At 47.0% G+C, this 27,341-nt stretch overlaps 1 protein-coding gene and 1 non-coding gene across 2 annotated transcripts in view; both read right to left on the bottom strand.

Moving 5' to 3' along the window:
- PSMD9 (proteasome 26S subunit, non-ATPase 9) overlaps positions 1–23,317 on the bottom strand; it is a 28,832-nt gene extending 5,515 nt beyond the window's left edge. Inside the window, exons 1-4 of the mRNA XM_008005010.3 lie at positions 23,056–23,317; positions 16,935–17,037; positions 12,058–12,269; positions 8,912–9,013 (exon numbers count right to left, since the gene is read on the bottom strand). Coding sequence (XP_008003201.1) covers positions 8,912–9,013; positions 12,058–12,269; positions 16,935–17,037; positions 23,056–23,193 — 555 coding nt within the window. The 5' untranslated portion in view covers positions 23,194–23,317. The remainder of the gene's footprint in view (positions 1–8,911; positions 9,014–12,057; positions 12,270–16,934; positions 17,038–23,055) is intronic.
- LOC119622875 (U7 small nuclear RNA) lies at positions 3,347–3,407 on the bottom strand. The gene has a single exon (XR_005239424.1). It is a non-coding gene; the product is annotated as a U7 small nuclear RNA (small nuclear RNA).
- Positions 23,318–27,341: the final 4,024 nt, after the last annotated feature.

Genomic DNA, 27,341 nt, shown 5'->3' with positions numbered 1-27,341 from the left:
AAAAAAAAAAAAAAAAACAACTTAGCTGTGCCTAGTGGCACACGCCTGTAGTCCCAGCTATTCAGGGAGGCTAAGACAGAAGAATGGCTCAAACCTGGGAGGTGGAGGGTGCAGTGAGTGGAGATTGCGCCACTGCACTCCAGCCTGGGCAACAGAGCGAGACACCATCTCAAAAACAAAACAACACAAAAAAAACTATACAGAATGTAAAGATTTCACCTAGATGAGGTCCCTGGAGTAGTCAAATTCATAGAGACAGAAAGTAGGGCCGGGCGCGGTGGCTCAAGCCTGTAATCCCAGCACTTTGGGAGGCCGAGACGGGCGGATCACGAGGTCAGAAGATCGAGACCATCCTGGCTAACACGGTGAAACCCCGGCTCTACTAAAAACTACAAAAAAACTAGCCGGGCGAGGTGGCGGGCGCCTGTAGTCCCAGCTACTCGGGAGGCTGAGGCAGGAGAATGGCATGAACCCGGGAGGCGGAGCTTGCAGTGAGCTGAGATCCGGCCACTGCACTCAAAAAAAAAAAAAAAAAAAAAAAAAAGAAAGTAGGATGGTGGGTGCCAGGGGCTGCGGAAAGTGGGAATGGAGAGTTAGTGTTTAATGGAGATTGGGTTTCAGTTTAGGAGGGTGAAAAAGTTCTGGAGATGGGAGATGGGTGGGGCGATGTTTGTAAAACAATGTGAACATACTTAATGCCACTGAAGTGTAGATTTTTTAATGGTTAAAATGGTAACTTTTTTTTTTTTTTTTTTTGAGACAAAGTTTCGCTCTTGTCACCCAGGCTGGAGTGCAATGGCGTGATCTCGGCTCACTGCAACCTCTGCCTCCCGGGTTCAAGCAATTCTCCTGCCTCAGCCTTCAGAGTAACTGGGATTACAGGTGCCCGCCACTATGTCCAGCTAATTTTGTATTTATAGTAGAGATGGGGTTTCACCATGCTGGCCAGGCTGGTCTCCAGCTCCTGACCTCAGGTGATCCGCCCACCTTGGCCTCCCAAACTGCTGGGATTATAGGCGTGAGCCACCGCTCCCAGCCTAAAATGGTAATTTTTTTATTATATATATATTTACCACACAAAAAAAAATACATCAGGTTTATCAGTAGAATCTCTAAATCTAAGAAAATACAGCATAGGCCAGGCACAGTAGCTCACGCCTGTAATCCCAGCACTTTGGGAGGCCAAGGCAGGAGGATCATGAGGTCAAGAGATCGAGACTGTCCTGGCCAACATGGTGAAATCCCGTCTCTACTAAAAATATAAAAATTAGCTGGGCATGGTGGCAGGCGTCTGTAGTCCCAGCTACTCAGGAGGCTGAGGCAGGAGAATTGCTTGAACCCAGGAGGTGGAGGTTGCAGTGAGCTGAGATCACGCTACTGCACTCCAGCCTGGTGACAGAGCGAGACACCATCTCAAAAAAAAAAAAAAAAAAAAAGTAATTTCCTACCAGATTGTCAAAGAATACCTATGTCATTGCCGAAGACTATAATATAGTTGGGAGGGCTAGAAACAGATGCACTCATGGGTGCTACTTGAGAGAACGTGCACTGGCACAAGCTTCTTGGAGGACACTCTGACAAGATCTATGAAGGGTAAATGTGCACTGCCTTTGACTCAGTAATGACACGTCTAGCAACACGGCAGAAATTCTCCCACAGGCAAGGATACTCACTACACCACTGTTTGTTATGGCCAAACACTGGAAACAACCTAAATGTTGAATATGGGAGGCTGGCTAAGTAAAAGATGGTGAACCGACCAACAGGATATGGTGGGATCATTCAAAGGAATGAAGATACACATGTGCTGACACAGAATTCCCTTCAAAGTGGGCAGAAATGCAGAGCAACATGTACACTAGGCCTTTTCTGTGTCATCTTTGTCAAAAAGCAATCACAGCTAGGTGTGGCGGCTCATGCTTAATAATCCCAGTGTTTTGAGGGGCTGAGGCCAGAGGCTCATTTGAACCCAGGAGTTCTAGACCGGCCTGGGCACATAGCAAGACCCTGTCTCTACAAAAAATGAAAAAAAAATTAGCCGGGCATGGTGGTGCACACCTGTAGTCCCAGCTACCTGGGAGGCCAAGGCAGGAGGATTGCTCAAGCCCTGGAGTTTGAGGCTGCAGTGAGTTATGATTGTACCACTGCACTCCAGCCTGGGCAGCAGAGAGAGAGATCCTGTCCTTAAAAAAAAAAAAAAAAAAAAAAAGCAGTGGCTGTAGACACACGCACCCACATGCGGAAACTGTGAGGGACATACTCATGTGCTTCCAGTTCTGTCAATGACACCCCTGGGCAGGCTGGAAACCTGGAGGCCTCCTTGACATACTCCATCAGGTTAAGGCTCATGGATTTTACATCCTAAATGTCTCTGGCCCCTTCCTCCACCCCATTTGTCACAGCCACCATCCTCTCTTGACTGACTGCTACAGCTCTGTCACCCTCCAATCTGTTCTCTACTTAACATCCAGAGAAGGCTTCTTACCCCTGTCACCCCCCAACCTGGAACTATGCGGTGGCTGCCTTCCGCACCTCAGGAAAAACACAGCACAATCTTTACTAAGGACCACAGGCCTGACCTTAACGCCTCCCCGCCTCGCCTCCTCCCCTTCTCTCCATTCTGCTCTGGGCTCCACCCTCCTCTGAGTTCTTTGATCCTCCCACCCCAGGGCCTAAGAAGGATTTTCTCCCCACCAGCTTTCCCCTGACCAGAGAAACTTCTATACACATCTGAAGGTCACTTCCTGAGGAACACTCCTTCAATCCCAAACCAAATCAGGGTCCCATGATTAACTCTCTGAGCTTCTTAACACTCTTCCTTCCTAACACTTATCAGTGTTAATCATTATACAGCTGTGATTACTTAATTAAGGCCTGGCTCCCCCACCAAAGCACTCCCAAGGCAAGGACCCTATTTGTTTCATTCCCCATTACAGCTCCAGTACCTTGCCCAGGACCCAGCATGTGCAGTGGAAGGCACTAAAGAAGGGAGAGACACAGGACTTTTTAAAAAATTATTTTGGGGTCAGGCACGGTGGCTAATGCCTATAATCCCAGCACTTTGAGAGGCCGAAGCAGGTAGATCACCTGAGGTCAGGAGTTAGAGACCAGCCTGACCAACATGGAGAAACTCCATCTCTACTAAAAACACAAAATTAGCCAGGCTTGGAGGTGCATGCCTGTAACCCCAGCTACTCAGGAGGCTGAGGCAGGAGAATTGCTTGAACCCAGGAGGCAGAGGTTGCAGGGAGCCAAGATCGCGCCATTGCACTCCAGCCTGGGCAACAAGAGCGAAACTCTGTCTCAAAAAAAAAAAAAAAAAAAAAAAAAAATTATTTTAGGAGGAGGGGGCATTTCCAGTGATGATCAGAAAACCTGGTAGACAAATTCTTAGAGCTATAACACTAGGACTTTTATTTGTAAATACAATTGCACTATGTGATTTTAAGGATAAATGTTTATTTTATTTATTTGAGACAGGGTCTCACTCTATCATCTAGGCTGGAGTGCAGTGGGGTGTCCTTGGCTTACTGTACCCTTGAACTCCTGGGGTCAAGTGTTCCTCCTGTCTCAGCCTCCAGAGCAGCTGGGGCTACAGGCACATGCTACCATGCTTGGCTAATTTTTTTTTTAGTATTTTGGGGAGAGAGAGTCTCGCAATATTGCCCAGGCTGGTCTCAAACCTGGCCTCAAGTGATCCTCCCGCCTTGGCCTCCCAAAGTGTTGGGAATACAGGCAGGAGCCACGGCAACCAGCCTATTTTTATCACTGAGACATAATTTGCATACAATAAAATTCACCATTTAAAAATATACAATTAAGTTAGTTTTAGTATATTCAGAGTTCACCATATTCAATGTATTTAGTATAAACAACCACCACTATCTAATTTTGGATCATTTTCATCACCCAAAAAGAAATCTCTTATCCATCAGCAGTCACTTACATTTTTTTAAAGATTTTTTTCCTCTTGAAACTGTATGCATTTGACCTAGAAATCCCACTTGCAAAAAGTTCGTTAAAGAAGGCTGGGTGTCGGGAGGCAGAGGTTGCAGTGAGCTGAGATAGCACCACTGTACTCCAGCCTGGGAGACAGAGCAAGACTCCATCTCCGAAAAAAAAAAAAGGGCTGGGCACAGTGGCTCATGCCTGTAATCCCAGCACTTTGGGAGGTTGAGGCAGGTGGATCACCTGAGGTCAGGAGTTCAAGACCAGCCTGGCCAACATGGTGAAACCCCATCTCTACTAAAAATACAAAAAATTAGCTTGGCGTGGTGACGGGCGCCTATAATCCCAGTTACTCGGGAGGCTGAGGCAGGAGAATCACTTGAACCTGGGAGGCAGAGGTTGCAGTGAGCTGAGATCATGCCATTGCACTTCAGCCTAGGCAACAAGAGAAAAACTCTGTCTCAAAAAAAATAAAAAAAGAAATAGAAATGGATCTGCAAGAGTGCTAATCTTCACCAAACTGCAAACTATCTAAATGTCTCACAATAGAACACTGTGAGGTTGTTTTTTGTGTGTGTGTGTTTTTTTTTGACACAGAGCTTCACTCTGTCACCCAGGCTGGGGTGCAGTGGTGTGATCTCAGCACACTGCAACCTCTGCCTCCTGGGTTCAAGCGATTCTCCTGCCTCAGCCTCCCAAGTAGCTGAGGAGTGCCAACACACCCGGCTAATTTTTTTTTTTTTCCGAGATCTCGTTCTGTGGCCCAGGCCAGAGTGCAGTGGCGCAATCTCAGCTCACTGCAACCTCCACCTCCCAGGTTCAAGTGATTCTCCTGCCTCGGCAGCCCAAGTAGCTGGGACTACAGGCACGCACCACCACACCCGGCTAATTTTTTTTTTTTTTTTTTTTTAGTAGAGATGGGGTTTTACCATGTTGGGCAGGATGGTCTCGATCTCTTGACCTTGTGATCTGCCCACTTTGGCCTCTTAAAGTGCTGGGATTACAGGTGTGAGCCACCATGCCTGGCCTAATTTTTTATTTTTAGTAGAGATGGGGTTTCACCATGTTGGCCAGGCTGGTCTCAAACTCCTGACCTCAGGTGATCCACTCGCCTCGGCCTCTCAAAGTGCTGGGATTACAGGCATAAGCCACCGTGCTAGGCAAGGTTTTTTTTTTCTTGACTCACAAAACAGATTCTTGATTCTCCAGCTGAGCTCAGGTCCCCTGAGGGGATGAGGCTGAAGCCAGGGATGCCCTACTCACAACACGCGACCTTCTCCATCCTCCAGCCCACCAAGACAGCTCAGCTTTTATCCAATGACATCTTGGAATTCCCCGAGAAATTTCACATGAAGAAAAAATTTGTTTTGCTTAAAATTGAATAACTGCTTTTATAAAGAAGGATTTATAGGGCTACAAGGAAGCTGAGAATACATTTAACTGGAAAAGACAGATTAAAAACCAGCAGCTCTTCTCAGTAAGGACAAAAAACTGGAAACAACCTAAACATCCCTCACTAGTAAGCGGAAAAATAATCTGTGGTCCAGCTACACCTTGCAGTACTACTTAGTAATCAAAAGGAACAAATTAGGTCAGGGATGGGGCTCACACCTGTAATCCTAGCACTTTGGGAGGCCAAGGCAGGTGGATGACCTGAGGTCAGGAGTTCAAGACCAGACTGGCCAACATGGTGAAACTCCCATTTCTACTAAAAATATAAAATTAGCCAGGCGTAGTGGCGGGCACCTGTAATCCCAGCTACTAGGGAGGCTGAGGCAGGAGAATTGCTTGAACCCGGGAGGCAGAGGATGCAGTAAGCCGAGATTGCGCCACTGCACTCCAGTCTGGGTAACAGACTGAGACTCTGTCTCAAAAAAAAAAAAAGAGAGAAATGAATTACAGATCCACACAAGAGACAGAAGTCTCAGAATCCACTGTGCTGAGTGAAGAACATCAGACTCAAAAAGCAATATATTGTTTGGTTTTTCTCTCTATGACATTCTGGAAGTTGACGGGGAGCGATTAACTACAAAGAAACCTGAGGCAATTTTTATGGGGTGATGGAATGCTCTCCACCTTCATCGTGGTGGCAATGACATATTACATACATTTGTGAAAACTCACGGGAATGGCCAGGCACAGTGGCTCACTCCTGTAATCCCAGCACTTTGGGAGGGAGGTGGGTGAATCACCTGAGGTTAGGAGTTCGAGACCAGCCTGGCCAACATGGTGAAACCCTGTCTCTACTAAAAATAAAAAAAAATTAGCTGGGTGTGGTGGTGGGCACCTATAATCCCCGCTACTTAGGAGACTGACGCTGGAGAATCACTTGAACCCAGGAGGCAGAGGTTGCAGTGAGCCGAGATCATGCCACTGCACTCCAGACTGTGCAAAAAAGCAAAACTCAATCTCAAAAAAAAAAAAAAAAGAAAAGAAAACTCAACTGGGTGCGGTGGCTCACACCTGTAATCCCAGCCAGCACTTTGGGAGGCTGAGGCGGGTGGATCACAAGGTCAGGAGATTGAGACCATTCTGGCTAACACGATGAAACCCTGTCTCTACTAAAAATACAAAAAAATTAGCTGGGCGTAGTGGCAGGCGCCTGTAATCCCAGAGCTTTGGGAGGCCAATGTGGACAGATCACGAGGTCAGGTGATTGAGACTATCCTGGCTAACATGGTGAAACCCCATCTCTACTAAAAAAAACAAAAAATTAGCTGGGCGTGGTGTCACACGCCTGTAGTCCCAGCTACTCGGGAGGCAGAGGCAGGAGAATGGCGTGAACCCAGGAGGCAGAGCTTGCAGTGAGCCGAGATTGCGCCACTACACTCCAACCTGGGTGACAGAGCAAGACTTCATCTAAAAAAAAAAAAGAAAACTCACGGGACTGTACACTGAAAAAGGTGGATCTTGGTGCAGGTAAATTACACCTTAATAATATTAAAATCAACTGGCAGCTCTGTGTGCTTGTAGTCTTTCTGAAGGACACGTGGCTGGAAAGTGGCTGCCTCAGGAGGAGAGGTGATGAAAATGTACAATTGTGATGGTTGCACGATTCTGTGACTACACTAAAAACCACTTTAAATGGGTGAACTGTGTAGTATGTGAATTAAATCTCAATAAAACTGTTGTAAAAATAATAAAAATAGGCAGGGCACAGTGGCTCACATCTGTAGTCCCAGCATTTTTGGGAGGCCAGTTCGAGACCAGCCTGGCCAACATGGCGAAACCTCATCTCTACTAAAAATACAAAAATTAGCCAGGCGTGGTGGAGTGTACCTGTAATCTCAGCTACCCAGGAGGCTGAGGCAGGAGAATCACTTGAATGTGGGAGGCGGAGGTTGCAGGGAGGCAAGATCGCACCACTGCACTCCAGCCTGGGTGACAGAGTGAGACTCTGTCTCAAATAAAAATAAAAATAAAAATAAATAATAATAATAAATTTCAGATAGACTAAAGGAAAAACAAAAATGAAACAATAGAAGAATTAAAAGCTTTTTTTTTTTTTTTTTGAGATGGAGTCTTGCTCTGTCACCCAGGCTGGAGTGCAATGGCGTGATTTCGGCTCACTGCAAGCTCCGCCTCCCGGGTTCAAGGGATTCTCCTTCCTCAGCCTCCCCAGTAGCTGGGACTACAGGCGTGTGACACCACGCCCAGCTAATTTTTCATTTTTTTAGTAGAGACGGGGTTTCACCATGTTAGCCAGGATGGTCTCAATCACCTGACCTCGTGATCTGCCCACCTCGGCCTCCCAAAGCTCTGGGATTACAGGTGTGAGCCACCGTGCCCGGCCAAGAATTTATTTAAAAAAAAAATTTTTTTTCTTTAAGCAGACACAAAATGCAAGAGCCATAAGCAAAAAAACTGATAAATTTCACAAAATCATTTTAAACGTCCATACGAGTTACAGATTTGATGACAGTATCAGTGCAGAAACGATGGCCTGACCACTAGCAGGGGCACAGGCAACTGCGAGCCATCTCCTGACCTGACCTGGCCTGGCCTGCACCGATGCGTTACAAGTAGATGAACCACGCAGCTGAGCAGGAGTCAAAAAATCCAGAACTGTTGGGTTAACTGGAGACTTCATTTGGGAACCAAAAACTTTAGTTAATAATTTTCCTGGGCTTTGCCACAGTGTCACTCCTGAAAAGTGTGGATCTTTGCTACAAAACAACAACAAAAATTCTAGCCTGGGCAACATAGCAAGACCCCATCTCTACAAAATATAGAAAAATTAGCCAATGACGTAGCTATGATGGCACCACCACACTCCAGCCTGGGTGACAGAGCATGACCCTGTCTTTAAAAAAAGAGAAAAAAAAAAGAAAAGAAAAGATCTCTAAGAAACCTAGTTAAATGAAAACAGAGGCAGGGTAGAAGAGAGGGGAATTTAGGTTAGGGTAGCCAGGAAAGGCCCCCTGAGAGCATGTCACCAGTGTAAAACAGAAAGAGGATGAAGAGGAAGAGCATTCTAGGCAGAAGGAATAGCAAGTGTAAAGGCCTTGAATGGGGCTGTGCTGAGCAACACCATGAAGGCAGCAGTCCAGGGCCTCAGCAACACTTCCAGCAACTCCAGGACTATAGACCAGAGGCCGTGTGCTATGACCTGAATGTCTGTGGCCCCCTGAAATTCATATGTTGAAATCCTAACCACCAATGTGATGGTATTAGGGGTGGGGCCTCTGCGAGGTGATTAGGTCATGAGAGGTGAAGCCCCAACTGGGATTAGTGCCCTTATACAAGAGCTCCCAGGGTTCCGATGAGGACATAGCAAGAAGGCACCACCTAGGAGCTAGGAAGCAAGCCCTCCCCAGACACAAAATTGGCTGGTGCCTTGATCTTGGACTTCCCTGCCTCCAGAGCTGTGAAAAATGAACTTCTGTAGTTTGTAAACCACCCAGCCTATGTCATGCTGTTAGAGAAGCCCAAACAGACCAAGATACCAGGTAGCCCCACTCACCCCCTCACTGTGCTGCACCACACTGCCAATGTTATGAAGTGACTGGAAATTCTGGGTGTTCACAGAGCCGAACTCCACAATCTCATCATCCACTTGCAGACCCTGGAAAGGGAAGGAAAAATGGAAAATCAAGCTAGAGGTTCAGTGTGCTCCTGGTGTTCTCTAACCTTCAATACCCAATTTAACGTCAAGGTCACGAGTTTGTTTTCTACAGGGTAGGCTCAGAACAAAGAGGTCAGGGATGTAGACACCTCATGCAGGAAGGGGCAGTGGCTAATGGGGCCACCTCCTCCTTGGGTTCCTTTGAGGGCAGCTCTAGTAAAGATGACCAGGTCTGCCCAATGTCTGAGAGCTGGCAATTACCAGACACTGTGAAGGCCTTGAGGAGCATCGGAAAGGCCAAATGCTGCTCTCTGGGGTCCTAACCCAGGTTCAAGGGTAAGAGAAGGCAAGCCAGGCTGGGCCCATTTTATTCAGCGGTCAACATTTAGACAAGACATTTGCCCTAGAAGCCCTCAGACAAGCAGCCACAGGCACAGGGTGGACCCAAGACTAGAGTGACACTCTTGTTCTAGGTCCTAAGAACACAGACGACCACACATTCACCCCTTTAACAAATATTTGTTGTGGGCCAACTGGCACTGGGGTAGATGCTGTAGATGGGGTAGTGAACGAGATGGAGCTTCTGTGCAACTTACAGACTTGTGGTCATTAAAGAAGACTGGTAGGACCAGGGTTTAGGACCCCATTCCACCTGTCAGGAACTATGTGTCCTGACACAAGTTACTTCAGGTCTATGAGGCTTTTCCTCGAGGATGAAATGAGTAAAGATTAGGACCTACCCCAGAAGTGGCTGTGGAATTATATTTAACTACATCTCCACAAAAAAAAAAACGTGTAAGAATGTTCACAGCTGGCTGGGCGTGGTGGCTCACACCTGTAATCCCAGCACTTTGGGAGGCCGAGGCGGGCGGATCACGAGGTCAGGAGATCGAGACCATCCTGGCTAACACGGTGAAACTCTGCCTCTACTAAAAATACAAAAAATTAGCCAGGCGTGGTGGCAGGCGCCTGTAGTCCCAGCTACTCGGGAGGCTGAGGCAGGAGAATGGCGTGAACCTGGGAGGTGGAGCTTGCAGTGAGCTGAGATCGTGCGACTGCACTCCAGTCTGGGAGACACAGCGAGACTCCATCTCGAAAAAAAAAAAAAAAAAAGGAATGTTTACAGCAACACTCTTCATAACAGCAAAAAGTGGTAACAATCCAAATGCCCACTAACTGACAAATGGATAAATAAAATATGATATATCCAGGTAGTGGACTATTATTTGGCCGTAAAAAGGAATGAAGGGCCAGGCATGGCAGCTCATGCCTATAATTCCAGCACTTTGGGAGGCCGAGGCAGGAGGATCGCTTGAAGCTGGGAGTTCAAGACTAGCCTGGGCAACATAGTGAGAACCCATCTCTAAAAAAGAAATGGAAATAAAAAATTAACCAGGCATGGTGGTGTGTGCCTACAGTCCTAGCTGCTTGGGAGGCAGAGGTAGGAGGATCACTTGACTCTGTGAGTTTGAGGTTGCGGTGAGCTATGATGGCACCATGGCACTCAAGTCTGGGTGACAGAGTAAGACCCTGTCTGTAAACAAATGAAGCACTGATCCATGCTACAATATGGATGACTTGAAAATATGCTAAGTGAAAGAAGCCAGTCATAAAAGGTCACATATTATATGATTCTACTTAGAGGAAATGCCCAGAATAGACAAATCCATAGAGACAGAAAGTAGATAACTGCGTGCAGGGAGCTGGGGGATTGGGAAGTGATGGCAAATCGCTATAGAGTTTCTTTACAGGAACAATGTTCTGAAATTGATTATGGCTTGGCATGGTGGCTCATGCCTATAATCCCAGCATTTTGGGAGGCCAAGGTGGTAGAATCACTTGAGCCCACGAGGTGGAGACCAACCTACGCAACATAGTGAAACCCCTTTTTTTTTTTTTAAGACAGAGTCTCACTCTCTTACCAGGCTGGAGTGTAGTCACATGATCTCCGCTCACTGCAACCTCCACCTCCTGGGTTCATGATTCTCCTGCCTCAGCCTCCTGTGTAGCTGGGATTACAGGCACATGCCACCACACCCGGCTAACATTTGTATTTTTAGTAGAGATGGGGTTTCGCCATGTTGGCCAGGCTGGTCTTGAACTCCTGACGTCAGATGATCACCCACCTAAGCTTCCCAAAGTGCTGGGATTACAGGTGTGAGCCACCACACCTGGCTGAAAATTTTTTAAATAGAAATAAAATTGATTGTGGTGATGCATAGCTCTGTGATATACCAAAAAACACTAAACACTTTAAATGGGTAATTTTTTTTTTTTTTTTTTTGAGACAGAGTCTCACTCTGTTGCGCAGGCTGGAGTGCAGTGGCATGATTTTCATATTTTTAGTAGAGACAGGGTTTCACCATGTTGGCCAGGTTGGTCTCGAACTCCTGACCTCAAGTGATCCACCAGCCTTGGCCTCCCAATGTGCTGGGATTACAGGCGTGAGCCTGTAATTTTTTTTAAGACAAGGTCTCACTCTGTCACCCAGGCTAGAGTGCAGTGGCACAGTTACAGCTCACTGCAACCTCGACTTTCTGAGCCCAAGTGATCCTCCCACCTCAGCTTTCCAAGTAGCCTCAGCCTTCTCAAGTGTTGGGATTACAGGCATGAGCCACTGTGCCCAGCCTAAGGTTTTTTTTAACACACCACATAACATGCACAACTCATTTGGCAGGATGCCATTCTCATTTTCATCATTCAGTGCCCAGCTAAAATAAGCCCCAAGAAGAGATCCTCTCCCTCTCTTGGGACATTTATCATCTTCTGTCACTGGGAACAGGTCACTCCCCGACCAATGTAGTGGGCAGCCGGGGCTGACCCCTCTCTAAAACTCTGCCCCCAGCACAGGGCTGGATACACAGCAGGCCTCACTCAGTGTTTATTAAATGAGTAACTGAACTCAGCACCACAGCATGGAGACAACTGGTCTGAACTCAGCACTGCAGCATGGAGACAACTGGTCTGTCTTTCCACACCCCTGAAGGCTACCTGACCCACAGTGTCCCCTGGGCATGGACTTGAGTGGCCAACCCCTGGATTACCGCAATGCTGGCTGGGGAGCCAGGGCTGATGCTGTTCACTTTGGCGAAGGCCTGTGGAGGGCCCTGGCTCTCACTCTGGTCCAGTTTGCGGTTCATGGCCTCTTTGTGGGCCTCAGCCATGTCCCGGGCCTGCTTCTCCTTGTCACGAGCGTGCAGCTGGTGCAGGGCCTCCTCCACCTGCTTCATCACCGCCTTGTGATCATTCTGCAGGCCTGGGATGAGAACCACACATCAAGGGCCAAGGAAGACAGCGGAGGACACAGGACTCCTACGTTCATTCACTGAAGAGTTAACAAGTGCTTACTACATGCCAGACATGGAGCTAGAGGCGAAGACGAGTCTCTGACCAAGACAGAGGACATTCTCTCATGGAGTATTCAGTCCTGCAAGGAGCAGCTCCAGAATAAGTAATTACAGTAACATCTGATGACTGCAGGGAGGCCTGGCCAGCAGGAAAGTCTGCCCTTCCTACTCTAGGAGATGAGGGAAGACTTCCTGAAGGCAGTGCTGTCTCGGGTGAGCCCTGAGAGGTAAGCAGAAGGAAGGTAACGTCCAGCTGAATCCATAGGCATGAACTCAAAGGCATATGAGGGGCTGGCACTGTGGTCATGTAAGTGAATGACTCAGGCTGGGGGTAATCAAGATTTCACTTTTCTCTGAAATCCTCTAGAAGGAAAAATGCTGCATAAGCCAGGCACAGTGGCTCACGCCTGTAATCTCAGCACTTTGGGAGGCCGAGGCAAGAGGATCACGAGGTTAAGAGATCGAGATTACCTAGCCAACATGGTGAAATCCCGTCTCTACTAAAAAATACAAAAATGAGCTGGGCGTGGTGGCATGTGCCTGTAATCCCAGCTACTTGGGAGGCTGAAGCAGGAGAACTGCTTGAACCCGGGAGGTGGAGGTTGCAGCGAGCCGAGATAGTGCCACTGCCCTCCAGCCTGGCAACAAAGCGAGACTTAGTCTCAAAAAAAAAAAAAAACAATGCTGCATAAGCCTAGTAATCCTGGAGACACTCAGTCCAGGAGAGGGAGTCCACAGGGAGGTGGCCAAAGGGCACCCCTGCTACAGGGCTCTTGCCAATTGGTGGGGTTTGGGAGGAAGAGCCCATGCCATGAAATCTTTGATTTTTCCAGAAAAGCTGAAAATGGGGATGTCTGAAGTGAAATTCTCTGATTTTTCAGTACAGACAGCTAATTTAAAATGTTGTGAACCACCATGGCAATCTGCAGGCCACACCAGCACAGCAGCTGGTATTTTGATACCCTGTGCCTGTCAGTGGGCTTACCATACTTACTACCTGACCTGCCTCCTCTGCCACTGTCACTTTGGAGCAAAGGTGAGACCCTCAGTCGTTAAGGGATTCAAGTTCTCAACCCACAGGAGCAAATGTGGGAAAAGAACCCAGATCTGAACAAGTGGAGACATGTAGCTGGGAGGCAGACTTACATAACACATGGTCACTTTCACTAGAAAAGTCCCCCTGACAAGAGGTCCGCAGCATCTCTAGAATCTGCAATGCCTGGTACACAGGAAGTGCTCAATACACAGCTACTAGGGAATGGAGCGAATGACTGTTTACAACATATTACAATTCTAATCAAAATGTTGCTGAAAGGGTTTTTTTCAGTACAAAATGTTTCTGCAGTATATTTCAAAACATAAATTTGCAATTACAAACATACCATATTAATATAAGCTGTTGGCCAGGCGCGGTGGCTCACGCCTATAATCCCAGCATTTTGTGAGGCTGAGGCAGGCAGATCACCTGAGGTCAGGAGTTCAAGACCAGTCTGGCCAACATGGTGAAACCTTGTCTCTACTAAAATATAAAAATTAGCGGGGCTTGATGGTGGATGCTTGTAATCCCAGCTACTTGGGAGGCTGAGACGGGAGAATCATTTGAACCCGGGAGACGGTGGGTGCACTGAGTGAGCCGAGATCGTGCCACTGCACTCCAGCCTAGGCGGCTAAGTGAGATTCCATCTCAAAAAAAAAAAAGAAAAATTAGTCAGGTGTGGTGGTAGGCGCCTGAAATCCCAGCTACTCGGGAGGCTGAGGCCAGAGAATCACTTGAACCTGGGAGGTGGAGGTTGCAGTGAGCTGAGATCACACCACTGCACTCCAGCCTGGCAAAGAGGAAGACTCTGTCTCAAAACATACACACACACACACACACACACACACACACACGGATATGTATATTTTGCATATATAATATGTGTGTATATACATAAATATATACACACATATGTATATATATACACACATATGTGTGTATAAAATATATATGTATATATATTTATATATAACACATGTATGTTATGTATTATGTATGTATAACATGTATATGTTAACATATGTGTATATTTTATATACACGTGTGTATATTATAAATACATATATTACATATACACATATGTATATTATATATACATATATACACATGTATATGTTTTACATTTATACACATATATGTATTTTATATATACACGTATATTTTATATATATACATATATGTATATATATTATATATATGTATATATGCTGTTAACAACACAGGAGACTACATACAGAAGCCAAAGGACCTCTGCATTATTTTCCAATTTTTTTTTTTTGAGACAGAGTTTCGCTCTTGTTGCCCAGGCTGGAGTGCAATGGCACAATCTCAGCTCACCGCAACGTCCACCTCCTGGATTCAAGCGATTCTCCTGCCTCAGCCTCCCGAGTAGCTGGGATTACAGGTTCGCACCACCATGCCCGGCTAATTTTGTATTTTCAGTAGAGATGGTGTTTTTCCATGTTGGCCAGGCTAGTCTCGAACTCCCGACCTCAGGTGATCCGCCCACCTCGGCCTCCCAAAGTGCTGGGATTACAGGCGTGAGCCACCGCGCCAGGCCATTATTTTCCAATTTGTATGTAAATCTATAACTGTTCTTAAAAAAAGTTATTTTGTACAATAAAATAAACTTGTGAGAATAGATCTTTTTTTGTTTTGTTTTGTTTTGTTTTGTTTTGAGACGGAGTCTTGCTCTGTCGCCCAGGCTGGAGTGCAGTGGCGCGATCTTGGCTCACTGCAAGCTCCGCCCCCGGGTTCACGCCATTCTCCTGCCTCGGCCTCCCAAGTAGCTGGGACTACAGGCGCCCACCACCACGCCCGGCTAGTTTTTTGTATTTTTTTAGTAGAGACGGGGTTTCACGGTGTTAGCCAGGATGGTCTCGATCTCCTGACCTTGTGATCCGCCCGCCTCGGCCTCCCAAAGTGCTGGGATTACAGGCTTGAGCCACCGCGCCCGGCCTTTTTTTTTTTTTTGAGACAGAGTTTTGTTTGCTGTGTCGCCCAGGGTGGAGTGCAGTGGCGCTATCTCGGCTCACTGCAACCTCCGCCTACTGGGTTCAAGCGATTCTCCTGTCTCAACCTCCTGAGTAGCTGGAATTACAGGCATGTGCCACCACATCCGGCTAATTTTTGAATTTTTAGTAGAGACAGGATTTCACCATGTTGGTCAGGCTAGTCTCAAACTCCTGACCTCAGGTGATCTGCCCGCCTTGGCCTCCCAAAGTGCTGGGATTACAGGCATGAGCCACCACACCCGGCCAAGAACAGATTTTTCAAAAAAAGACCAATAAGGAATTGCTCAGATTTTTTTTTTTTTTTTTTTTTTTTTGAGATGGTCTCTTGCTCTGTCACCCGGGAGGTGGAGGTTGCAGTGAGCCAAGATCGTGCCACTGCACTCCAACCTGGGTGACAGAGTGAGACGCTGTCTCAAAAAATAAATAAATAAATAAATAAGATGTGATGCAGATGGAATCAAGATTCAAATAGATTAAAGAGGAGTTAGTAACTGAAAAATGTGGAGGATAAATGCTAATAGGACTCTGTGGTGGAGACAGTTGCCTACCTATGGCTGAGTGGATAACGGCCTCCAACACATCCACATCCTAGCCCCTAGAACCTGGGAATATGCCACCTTACATGGCAAAAGGGGCTCTGAAGATGTGATCAAGGACCTTAAGATGAGGACATGATCCTGGATTATCCAGGTAGGCCTGGTGTCATCACAGAGGTTTTTACAGGTGCAAGAGGGAGGCAGGAGAGTGAGAGACAGAGATGTGATGACAGAATCAGAGTGAGGGAAATGCAATTGCCAGCTTTGTAGATGGACAAAGCCATGAGCCAAGGACAGTGGGCAGCCTTTGGAAACCAGAAAAGACCAGGAAACAGGTTTTCCCCTAGATCCTCCAGAAGGAGCCAGTCCTGCCAACACCTTGATTTTAGTCAGTGAGACCCATCTGGATTTCTTATCTCCAGTTACTAAGTCTGCGGTCATTTGTTATGGCAGAAACAGAAAACAAATATACTATCCAATCTGTACTCTCTCCTAGCTCTTTAATTAAAAAGAAATCATGCCTGTAATCCCAGCACCTTGGAAGGCCGAGGCAGGAGGACCACTTGAGTCCAGGAGTTCAAGACTCACCTGGGCCACTTAGCAAGACTTGTCTCTACTAAAAAAAAAATTAGTCGGGCACAGTGACACACGCCTATAGTCCCAGCTACATGGGAGGCTGAGGCAGGAGGATCACTTGGAGCCTGGGGAGTTGAGACTGTAGTGAGTCATGTTAGCGCCACTGCACTCCAGCATGGAAGACAGAGCAAGACCCTGGCTCAAAAAAAAAAAGAGAGAGAAAATGAAACCAGAAATATAGAAGCTTAGAATCTAGCCCATTCCCTTAGTTCTCAGTCCTTGGAGGGGGATAAGATAATCCCATCAAGGCAGAAGAGAAGGCAGTGGATAATACAGATCCTTGGTTTTATTTGTATGCCTTTAACACCTCCCACCACAAGGTGGGGAAAGTCCTCTAAGAGGGCCACTCACATATGATGTTGTGCCGGGCGGTGCGGACTTGGTACAGGTCCACGTCTGACCGGGGGTAGCCCTCACAGTCCACCAGCGGCTCGTTCATCCCAATGCTTTTTTGCTGGAGGAAAGAAATGTGGTTAAAAGGTGCTCATGGGTGTAATGTCCCCAGGATGTCTTTCCCCAGACCCTTCTCCTCTGAAGTCATAATAAAGGTGACAGTATCAGTGCCACATACCGATCACTTAGACCAGGGGCTCTATTCATGTCCTCACAACTACCCTGGGGTGGGCACTGTGTCTTTCATTTTTTGTTTTTATTTTTTTATTATTTTTTATTTTATTTTATTTTTTTGAGACGGAGTCTCGCTCTGTCACCCAGGCTGGAGTGCAGTGGCCGGATCTCGGCTCACTGCAAGCTCCGCCTCCCGGGTTTACGCCATTCTCCTGCCTCAGCCTCCCGAGTAGCTGGGACTACAGGCGCCCGCCACCTCACCCGGCTAGTTTTTTGTATTTTTTAGTAGAGACGGGGTTTCATCGTGTTAGCGAGGATGGTCTCGATCTCCTGACCTTGTGATCCGCCCGTCTCGGCCTCCCAAAGTGCTGGGATTACAGGCTTGAGCCACCAGGCCTGGCCTTATTTTTTATTTTTAATGCAAGTAATGCATGATTCCATTCTTTTTTGAAGTTAAAACAGTGCCGATAAAACCAAAGACTCCTTTGAGCATCATCCCCAAGGCCAGCCTCTTCCTCCCCTCCTTCAGACCCTCCTTCCCACAGGTGGCTGACACCTGGCTGCTGGCCCTGGAAGCTAGAGGGGAGTGAGAAGTCCAAACAGCATCCAGCTGTGGCAGGGCTTTGAGTCTTCTGAAAATAAAAAGATCTAAACGGCCTTTCCAAGAAGGAAACAGTGATAGCACCAGCTGCCTCCAGGGAGAGGAACTGGGTGGCTGGGTGACAGGGCAGGGAGAGAGAAGCTCCACTTTACATCCCTCTGTAGGTTTTGAATTTTGCCTATGGGAATGTATTCTCTATTCAAAACAACCCTTTTTTTTTTTTTTTTTTTTTTTTAACATTTTAAAGATATGAGTTAGAGGACAGTACACAAAAGCAGTGAAACCAGTCGCATGGTTCAGGGGAGGGGCTCTGCAGTTGGTTAGACTTTAATTTGAATCTCAATTCTGCCACGTACAAGCTGGACATCCTTAGCTGACACCTTCTCCTCTCCAAGCCTCAGCTTCCTCAATTATAAAATGGGAGTAAGAGCACTCACCTCCCTCTCTACCTGCTGCAAGAACTAATAAGCTGACCCGCAGAGTACTCAGCACAGTGCCACATGCATACACAGCACAGTGGGTTCAAGAGTGGCCCCCAAAAACAGATAACCACATGCTAACCCCTAGAACCTGTAAATATGACTTCATTTGAAAAAGAGTCTTTGTAGATGTAATTATGTTAAGGATCTCGAGATAAGCTCATCTGGTGGCTGGTGTCCTCAAAAAAGAAAGGCAAAGGTAGGTGTGGGACAGAGAAACAGGAGGAAGGCCATGTGAAGATGCAGGCAGAGCTGTAAGCCAAGGACCACTGGCAGCCACCAGAGGCTGGGAGAAAGGCCTGGAAGCTTCTCTCTCAGAGCCTGTAGGAGCCAACCCTGCTGACATCTTGATTTCAGACTTCTGGCCTCCAGAGCTGGGACAGAGTAAATTCCTGTTTTAAGTCACCAACTCTGTGGTGTTATGGTGGCCCCAGAAAACGACTATGCACAGTCACAGTCATAAACAGTGGCTGTAAGGATTAGTCAGTCCAGGGACAAGTTGCCAGTGTACGCAGGCACTGAGAAGAGCCTTGCGCCCTTTCTCTCTGGAAGCCTCCGGGTTACACCCAAACCTACTGTCCACTGTGCAAGGAGATAGTTCTCCATACTCCCCTAACACAGGATTCGCCATGACACTGCAGAAATGCCCCAGGGGCTAAAAACCTGTATCTGCTCCTGCCTTCCCACAGTGATTAAGAGTTAACCAGCCTTTGAGAATCAATATCACATTGGATAATGATTCTCAAAGGGTGGGATCCATAACACTGGCAGCTCACACACAGAGCATTAAATAACCCTGAATCAAAAATACATATTCCTTTCCCAATTCTCTTCAATCCTTCAATTGTCAAGGCAAAAGTGTCCATTTGGTGCTGGTCTTTGCAACACCCCAGTTACTTGCTATCTCTAGGACCCTCCATTTTTATAAGTTTTATTGAGATAAAATTCAGATACCATATAACTGACCCATGTAAAGTGTAGAAGTTAATGGCTTTTGTGTTTGTTTGTTTGTTTTGAGACAATATTTCTTTCTGTTGACCAGGCTGGGGTACAGTGGTGTGTTCATAGCTCACTGCAACCTTGAACTCCTGGGTTCAAGCGATCCGCCTCAGCCTCCTAAGTAGCTGGGACCACAAGTACATGTCACCACACCTGGCTAATTTTTAATTTTTTGTTTTAAGACACAGCCTTGTTCTGTCGCCCAGGCTAGAGTGCAGTGGCGTGATCTGGACTCACTGCAAGCTCTGTCTCCCGGGTTCATGCCATTCTCCTGCCTCAGTCTCCCGGGAGTAGCTGGGACTACAGGCACCCGCCACCACGCCCGGCTAATTTTTTTGTATTTTTAGTAGAGACGGGGTTTCACCGTGTTAGCCAGGATGGTCTCGATCTCCTGACCTCATGATCCGCCCGCCTCGGCCTCCCAAAGTGCTGGGATTACAGGCGTGAGCCACCGCACCAAGCCTTTAATTTTTAATTTTTTGTAAAGACAGGTTCTCACTGTGTTGCCCAGGCTAGTCTCAAACCGCTGGCCTCAAGTGATCCTCCTGCCTCAGACTCCTAAAATCCTGGGATTAGAGGCATGAGCCACCACGCCTGGCCACTGACCATTTTTATTGATCATATTTTCTTTGGAGAAAAGTTTATTCAGATCCTTTCCCTGTCTTCTAATTGGTTCTCTTTTTATTATTGAGTTATAAGAGCTCTTACTATAGCCTAGATACTATCCTTTTATCAGAGAAATGATATACAAATGTTTTCTCCTATTCTGGAGCTTATCTTTTCACTTTCTTTACTAAGTCCTTTGAAACACAATTTTAAATGTTGAAGTCCAACTTATCATTTTTTCTTTTGTAGCTTGTGTTTTTGGTGCCATATCTAAAAAGCCTTTGCCTAATCCAAGGTCATGAAGATTTACTCCTATGTTTTATTATACGAGATTTATAGTTTACAGTTTTGGCTGCCCCCCCCCCCCTTTTTTTTTTTTTCTGAGATGGAGTCTGTCACCCAGGCTGGAGTGTCATGGCGCAATCTTGATTCACTGTAACCTCCACCTCCCAGGTTTAAGCGATTCTCCTGCATCAGCCTCCCGAGTAGCTGGGATTACAGGTGTGTATCACCACGCCTGGCTCATTTTTGTATTTTAGTAGAGATGGGGTTTCACCACATTGGCCAGGCTGGTCTCGAACGCCTGACCTCAAATGACCCGCATGCCTCGGCCTTCCAAAGTGCTGGGATTAAAGTCGTGAGCCACTATGCCCAGCCTTTTTTTTTTTTTTTTTTTTAAAAGAGACAGCATCTCACTCTGTCACCCAAAAGGGAATGCAGTGGTGCAATTATAGCTCACTGCAGCCTCAACATCCAGGGTTCAAGCAATCCTCCTGCCTCAGCCTCCCAAGTAGCTGGGACTACAGGCATGCACCACCATGCCCAACTAATTTAAAAACATTTTTTTTTTTTTTTGTAGAGGCACAGTCTCGCTATGCTACCAAGGCTGGTATTGAACTTCTGGCCTCAAGTGATCCTCCCACTTTGGCCACTCAAATAATGAGCCACTGTACCCAAACCCTTTTCTTTTTTTGAGACAGAGCCTTGCTCTGTTGCCCAGGCTGGAGTGCAGTGGCAGGATCTCGGCTCACTGCAACCTCCGCCTCCCAGGTTCAAGCGATTCTCCTGCCTCAGCCTCCCAAGTAACTGGGACTACAGGCATGCGCCATCACGCCTGGCTAATTTTTGTTATTTTTAGTAGAGTCGGGATTTCACCATGTTGGCCAGGCTGGTCTCAAACTCCTGACCTCAGGTGATCCGCCCGCCTCAGTCTCTCAAAGTGCTGGGATTACGGGTGTGAGCCACCACGCCCGGCCCAAACCCACTTTTTAAAAACAAACAGAGCAGGGTTTCAGGCTGAAAGCCTTCAGCAAGCAACAGCAGCCAGCCAGAAGCAATGAACGTGCCACATCAACCTGCAAAGCATCTGACCTTATATTTAAGAGAAAAGATTCTCATTTTCCATATGTAGCCGAGTTTTGAAATTTTCTTTCAAAATACATTTATGGGCAAGGCACTGTGGCTCATGCCTGTGACTCCAACACTTTGGGAGGCAGAGGCAGGAGGACTGCTTGAGCCCAGGAGTTTGAGACCAGTCTGAGCAACAGAGCGAGACCTCGTAGCTACAAAAAATAGAAAAATTAGCTGGGCATGGTGGCACGTACCTGCAGTCTCAGCTACTTGGGAGGCTGAGGTAGGAGGATTGCTTGAGCCCAGGAGGTTGAGGCTGCAGTGAGCCAAGATGGTGCCACTGAACTCCAGCCTGGGCAACAGAGCGAGACCCTGTCTTAATAATAATAATAATAATGCATTTATATAAGATTAAAAGTAGATCTATTTAAATAAAAATATAAAAGGAATAACAGTACAAGTGGCATATGCATATAGCATCCTGCATGTGGTAGAAAATAAACTAAAGTTTGAGAAATTGCTGGTAATTTGCTTGAAAGCACAGGTTCTGAATGGAACAGACGTGAGGTCTGAATGCCACTTTAAGCATACAGTCAGTACCCAGTAAAATGGTTCTCTGGCCCTCCGTATGAAACTTCATCTTATGGCCAGACGCAGTGGCTCACACCTGTAATCCCAGCACTTGGGAAGGCCGAGGTGGGCGGATCACCTGAGGTCAGGAGTTCAACACCGCCATGACCAACATGGTGAAACCCTGTCTCTACTTAAAATACAAAATTAGCCTGGCATACCAGCCCGCGCCTGTAATCCCTACCACTCAGGAGGCTGAGGCAGGAGAATCATTTGAACCCGGGAGGCAGAGGCTGCAGTGAGCCGAGATTGAGCCACTTCACTCCAGCCTGGGTGACAAAGCGGGATTCTGTCTCAAACCAAAAAAAAAAAAAGAAACTTCATTTACATCACCTAAAATGCATTCCATCCCACCCTACTTGGGCGTAATTAATTGAATCTTCCTCTGCGAACTGATTTGTGATTTTATACTAGGTGGCATAAGAAAATCTGCATCAGCTTTTGAGCCAGACCCATTGCTGCCAATTCCAACCTGCATGACCTTAGACAGGCGTTTGCCCCACTCTGGGCCTCAGTTTCCTCCTTATGCAATAAGGATGAGCCTTATTTGTCACTCAAAGTCCGGTCCTTAGACCTCTAGCATCAGCATTGCTGGGAGTTGACTACAAATGCAGAATCTGATCCCTTGCCTCAAACAAAATCTTCATTTTAATAAGATCCCCAGGTAATTCACATACACACTGAAGTTTAAGAAGTTATGATGCAATCAGCAAATGCCAGGTGCAGTAGCTCACGCCTGTAATCACAGCACTTTGAAAGGCCGAAACGGGAGGATCGCTTGAGGCCAAAAGTTCGATACCAACCTGGACAACAGAGCGAGACTCTGTCTTTACAAAAAATACAAAATTAAGATAAGGCAGTCAGCGAAGCACTTGACAGCTGTTCAATCACCAAGTAACACCTGTTTCCCCCTCCCTAAAATGGAGAAAGTAACAGCATCCATCTCAAAGGGTTGTTGCGAGGATTAAATGAACTCAACAATGCACAGCACTTAAACCAGCGCCTAGCACACAGTAGGGCTCCATAAACGCTTGCTGGATATCAATATAGCTAACTGTTAAGTTACTAAGGTTCTTTGCCTGCCTTCTTGTGCCGACAGAGGCCGCACTTGCGGCGCCTTGGGCCTCCCAGGGAGAAGATCCATTGCGGAGCGCCCAAGTTGAGGCGGCCCTGGCTTCCCAGTCCTCCAGAGACGGGGGGCCGGGTGAGGCGACCTGGGGCGCCCCGAACCCACACTCACGCTTTCTAGCACGTCATAGTTGGCCTTGATCTGCGCCTCTATCTCCTCCTTGCGCCGCATCAGCTCCTGAACGTCGCTGACAGTCACGGCGCCGGCCTGCGAGGACCCTCCGCTCTGCCTCGCTTCCTCGTCAGACATAGCGAACCTCGAGCCGCGATTCCACACACCCGGCTCCCGGGCTACGGACGACGCCCCAGTAGACTGTAACTACGGCTCCGCCCATGGGCCAAAACACCACAGCCGTCCGCGAGCGCGACAACAGGCAAGGGGTGGGGCTTGGGGTGTGGCTTGGGGGCGGAGCTGGGTCACCGGAAGCCGCGCCCTGTCGGAACACGTGCGCCTGTGGTGACCCGGCAGGAGTAGTGTCGGCAGATGGATCCCCACGTAGGTGCATACAAACGCTAGGGGATGATCTCGCGTCAGCTGACTCATTTTCTTTCCTCATTCGTGCAACAGACATTTATTGAGCGCCTACTGTATGGATGGATACTGTACGCTAGAGAACCGCCGCGTGGCGGTCAAATTCAGTTCTTCACATCCACATAGCCGTGGAGGATTTACAAAATACATTAAGATTCCTTATCCCTCACTTTACAGATCCGATATGCCTGAGTACAAACCCCGTATCTTGCCACCAAACGGCAATCTGTGTGACCCTAAGTCACTACTTTGCTTTTCTGAGCCTCAGTTTCCTCATCTGTAAAATGGGGCAGTAATTGATAGCAGCTCTCATAGAGCTGTCCTGCTAACGAATATTCATGGAATGCTTCCTATAAGCCATATACTGTTGAAGGTGCTGGATGTTCCTGTTAAGGCCTCTATAAATTGTAGTGATAATAATAATGGTAACAGTGTTTATTTATTGATACTTATAATGTGCCAGACGCTGTTCTAAGTGCCTGACATATATTAATTAAACAACATCATGAAGCTAGATTTTTACCTCCCAGTTTGACAGCTGAGAAAACCGTCTCAATAACCGATTTACCCAACTAGCAAAATGTGAGGCCAAAATTCCAACCCAGCTTAACTAAATGATCAACTTTGATATCTGACCATGTGCCTCTAATATTCTGTCTGGAAAAGGGCTTAACGGTCATCTGTGTAGTATTCAAACATGTTTGCCCTGAATCTAATCATTGGAAAACAGACATATCCAAAAGAAGGGACATACTTCAAAACAACTGGCCTGAAAACTTCAAAAAAAGTCAATGTTGTGAAATACACATGGGGAATGAGGGGTGGGAGAAGGGAAAGGAGGCGGATATGCAATTACTTAGATTCAAGAACACTAAAGATATGCATCAACTAAATGTAATGGGCTGGGTATCGTGGCTCATGCCTATAATCCCAGCACTTTGGGAGGTGGGAGTTCAAGACCAGCCTCACCAACATGGTAAAACCCTGTCTCTACCAAAAATATAAAAAACTAGCCGGGTGTGGTGGCACACAGCTGTAATCCCAGGCATTCAGGAGACTGAGAAGGTCTTGAACCCCTGGCCTCAAGTGACCCAGCCCAGCTCGGCCTTCCAAAGTGCCAGGATTACAGGAGTGAGCCACCACACCCCTCAGAAATAAACTAACATTTCTAACATTGTCGAGAGAGAGAGATACAGGTGCAGTGGCTCATGCCTTGTAGTCCCATTACTCTGGGAGATCAAAGCAGGAGGATCCCTTAGGTCCAGGAGTTTGAGACCAGCCTGGGCAACATAGCAAACATAGCAAGACCTCCGTCTCTACAGAAAAAAAAAAAGTATTCAGGAGATGACCAGGTGTGGTGGTTCACACCTGTAATCCCAGCACTTTGGGAGGCTGAGGTGGGCGGATCACTTGAGGTCAGGAGTTCAAGACCAGCCTGGCCAACATGGTGAAACACCATCTCTACTAAAAATACAAAAATTACCAAGGCACAGTGCCACACACTTGTAACCCCAGCTACCTGGGAGGCTGACGCAGGATAATCATTTGAACCTCAGAGGCAGAGGTTGCAGTGAGCCGAGATCATGTCACTGTACTCCAGCCTGAGCGACAGAGTGAGACTCTGTCTCAAATAAACAAACAAATAAATAAATAAGAATAAAAAAGGGAGGAAGAGAGAAATAATAACTAAATGCAATACATGATCCTTACTTGAATTATTTAATGAGAAACTGCAGCCTTAAAAGACTTATTGGGCGAGGCCGGGCGCGGTGGCTCAAGCCTGTAATCCCAGCACTTTGGGAGGCCGAGACGGGCGGATCACGAGGTCAGGAGATCGAGACCATCCTGGCTAACACGGTGAAACCCCGTCTCTACTAAAAATACAAAAAACTAGCCGGGCGAGGTGGCGGGCGCCTGTAGTCCCAGCTACTCGGGAGGCTGAGGCAGGAGAATGGCGTAAACCCGGGAGGCGGAGCTTGCAGTGAACTGAGATCCGGCCACTGCACTCCAGCCTGGGCGACAGAGCGAGACTCCGTCTCAAAAAAAAAAAAAAAAAAAAAAGACTTATTGGGCGAATTGGTGAAATCTAAATATGAACTTTATATTAAATTATAGTATATTGGCCGGGCACAGTGGCTCACGCCTGTAATCCCAACACTTTGGGAGGCCAAGGCGGGCGGATCACAAGGTCAGGAGATCGAGACCATCCTGGCTAACACGGTGAAACCCCACCTCTACTAAAAATACAAAAAAAAAAAAAAAAAAGTAGCTAGGCATGGTGGCGGGTGCCTGTAGTCCCAGCTACTCGGGAGGCTGAGGCAAGAGAATGATGTGAACCCAGGAGGTGGAGCTTGCAGTGAGCCAATGTTGTGCCACTGCACTCCAGCCTGGGCGACAGAGTGAGACTCCTTCTCAAAAAAAAAAAAATTGTAGTATATCAGTGTTAAATTTCCTCAGTCAGATAATGGTGTTGCAATTATATGAGAGAATCACTTTTCTCTTTATTGGAAGGAGATAAATGCTCAAATATTTAGATGTGTAGTGTCATGATTTTTGCTACTAACTTGCAGGTGGTCCAAAGAAAGTGATACAAGGGGAGAAAGAAGCAAAAGGTAACAATTAACAAATCCACATGAGAGTATATGCATATTCAAGGAAACTGTTTTGTAGGCTGCTCATGGCCATAATCCTAGCATTTTGGGAGGCCAAGGCAGGTGGGTCACTGCCTGGGCGACAGAGCAAGACTCCGTCTCAAAAAAAAAAAAAAAAAAAAAAAACAAAAAACAAAAAACTAGCACGGTGGCTCACACCTGTAATCCCAGCACTTTGGGAGACCGAGGCGGGCAGATCACGAGGTCAGGAGATTGAGACCATCCTGGCTAACACGGTGAAAACACATCTCTACTAAAAATAACTGGACGTGGTGGCTCGTGCCTGTAGTCACAGCTACTCAGGAGGCTGAGTCAGGAGAATCCGTTGAATCTGGGAGGCAGATGTTACAATGGGCCAAGATGGTGCCACTGCACTACAGCCTGGCGACAGAGCAGGACTTTGTCTAAAAAAAAAAAAAAAAAAAAAAAAAGGCCGGGCGCGGTGGCTCACGCCTGTAATCCCAGCACTTTGGGAGGCCGAGGCGGGCGGATCACAAGGTCAGGAGATCGAGACCATGGTGAAACCCCGTCTCTACTAAAAAATAGAAAAAAATTAGCCGGGCGCAGTGGCGGGCGCCTGTAGTCCCGGCTACTCGGGAGGCTGAGGCAGGAGAATGGCGTGAACCCGGAAGGCGGAGCTTGCAGTGAGCCGAGATTGCGCCACTGCACTCCAGCCTGGGTGACAGAGCGAGACTCCGTCTCAAAAAAAAAAAAAAAAAAAAAAAACCAGATATGTATGTAAGGCCGGGCATGATGGCTCACACCTGTAATCTCAGCACTTTGGGAGGCCGAGCGGGTGGATCACTTGAGGTCAGGAGTCTGAGATTAGCCTGACCAACATGGTGAAACCCTGTCTCTACTAAAAATACAAAAATCAGCTGGGCGTGGTGGCGGGCACCTGTAATCCCAGCTACTCAGGAGACTGAGGCAGGAGAGAATCACTTGAACCTGGGAGGTGGAGGTTGTAGTGAACCAAGATCGTGCCACTGCACTCCAGCCTGGACCATATAGTGAGACTCCGTCTCAAAAAAAAGAAAGAGATAGATATATATTTGTAGACAAGAGATAGATAAGGTAAATATGGCAAAATGTAAATAATTGGTGACTCTGTAAATTATTTGTAAATGTAAATTATTTACATGTACAAAATGTAAATAATTAGTGAAACATATATAAATGTTCTTTATAATGTTTTTGGAACTTTTCTGTGTGTTT

Source organism: Chlorocebus sabaeus, chromosome 11 (assembly GCF_047675955.1).
Source record: "Chlorocebus sabaeus isolate Y175 chromosome 11, mChlSab1.0.hap1, whole genome shotgun sequence".
NCBI classification, from domain to species: domain Eukaryota; kingdom Metazoa; phylum Chordata; class Mammalia; order Primates; family Cercopithecidae; genus Chlorocebus; species Chlorocebus sabaeus.
This window is presented reverse-complemented; position numbering and strand designations above follow the sequence as displayed.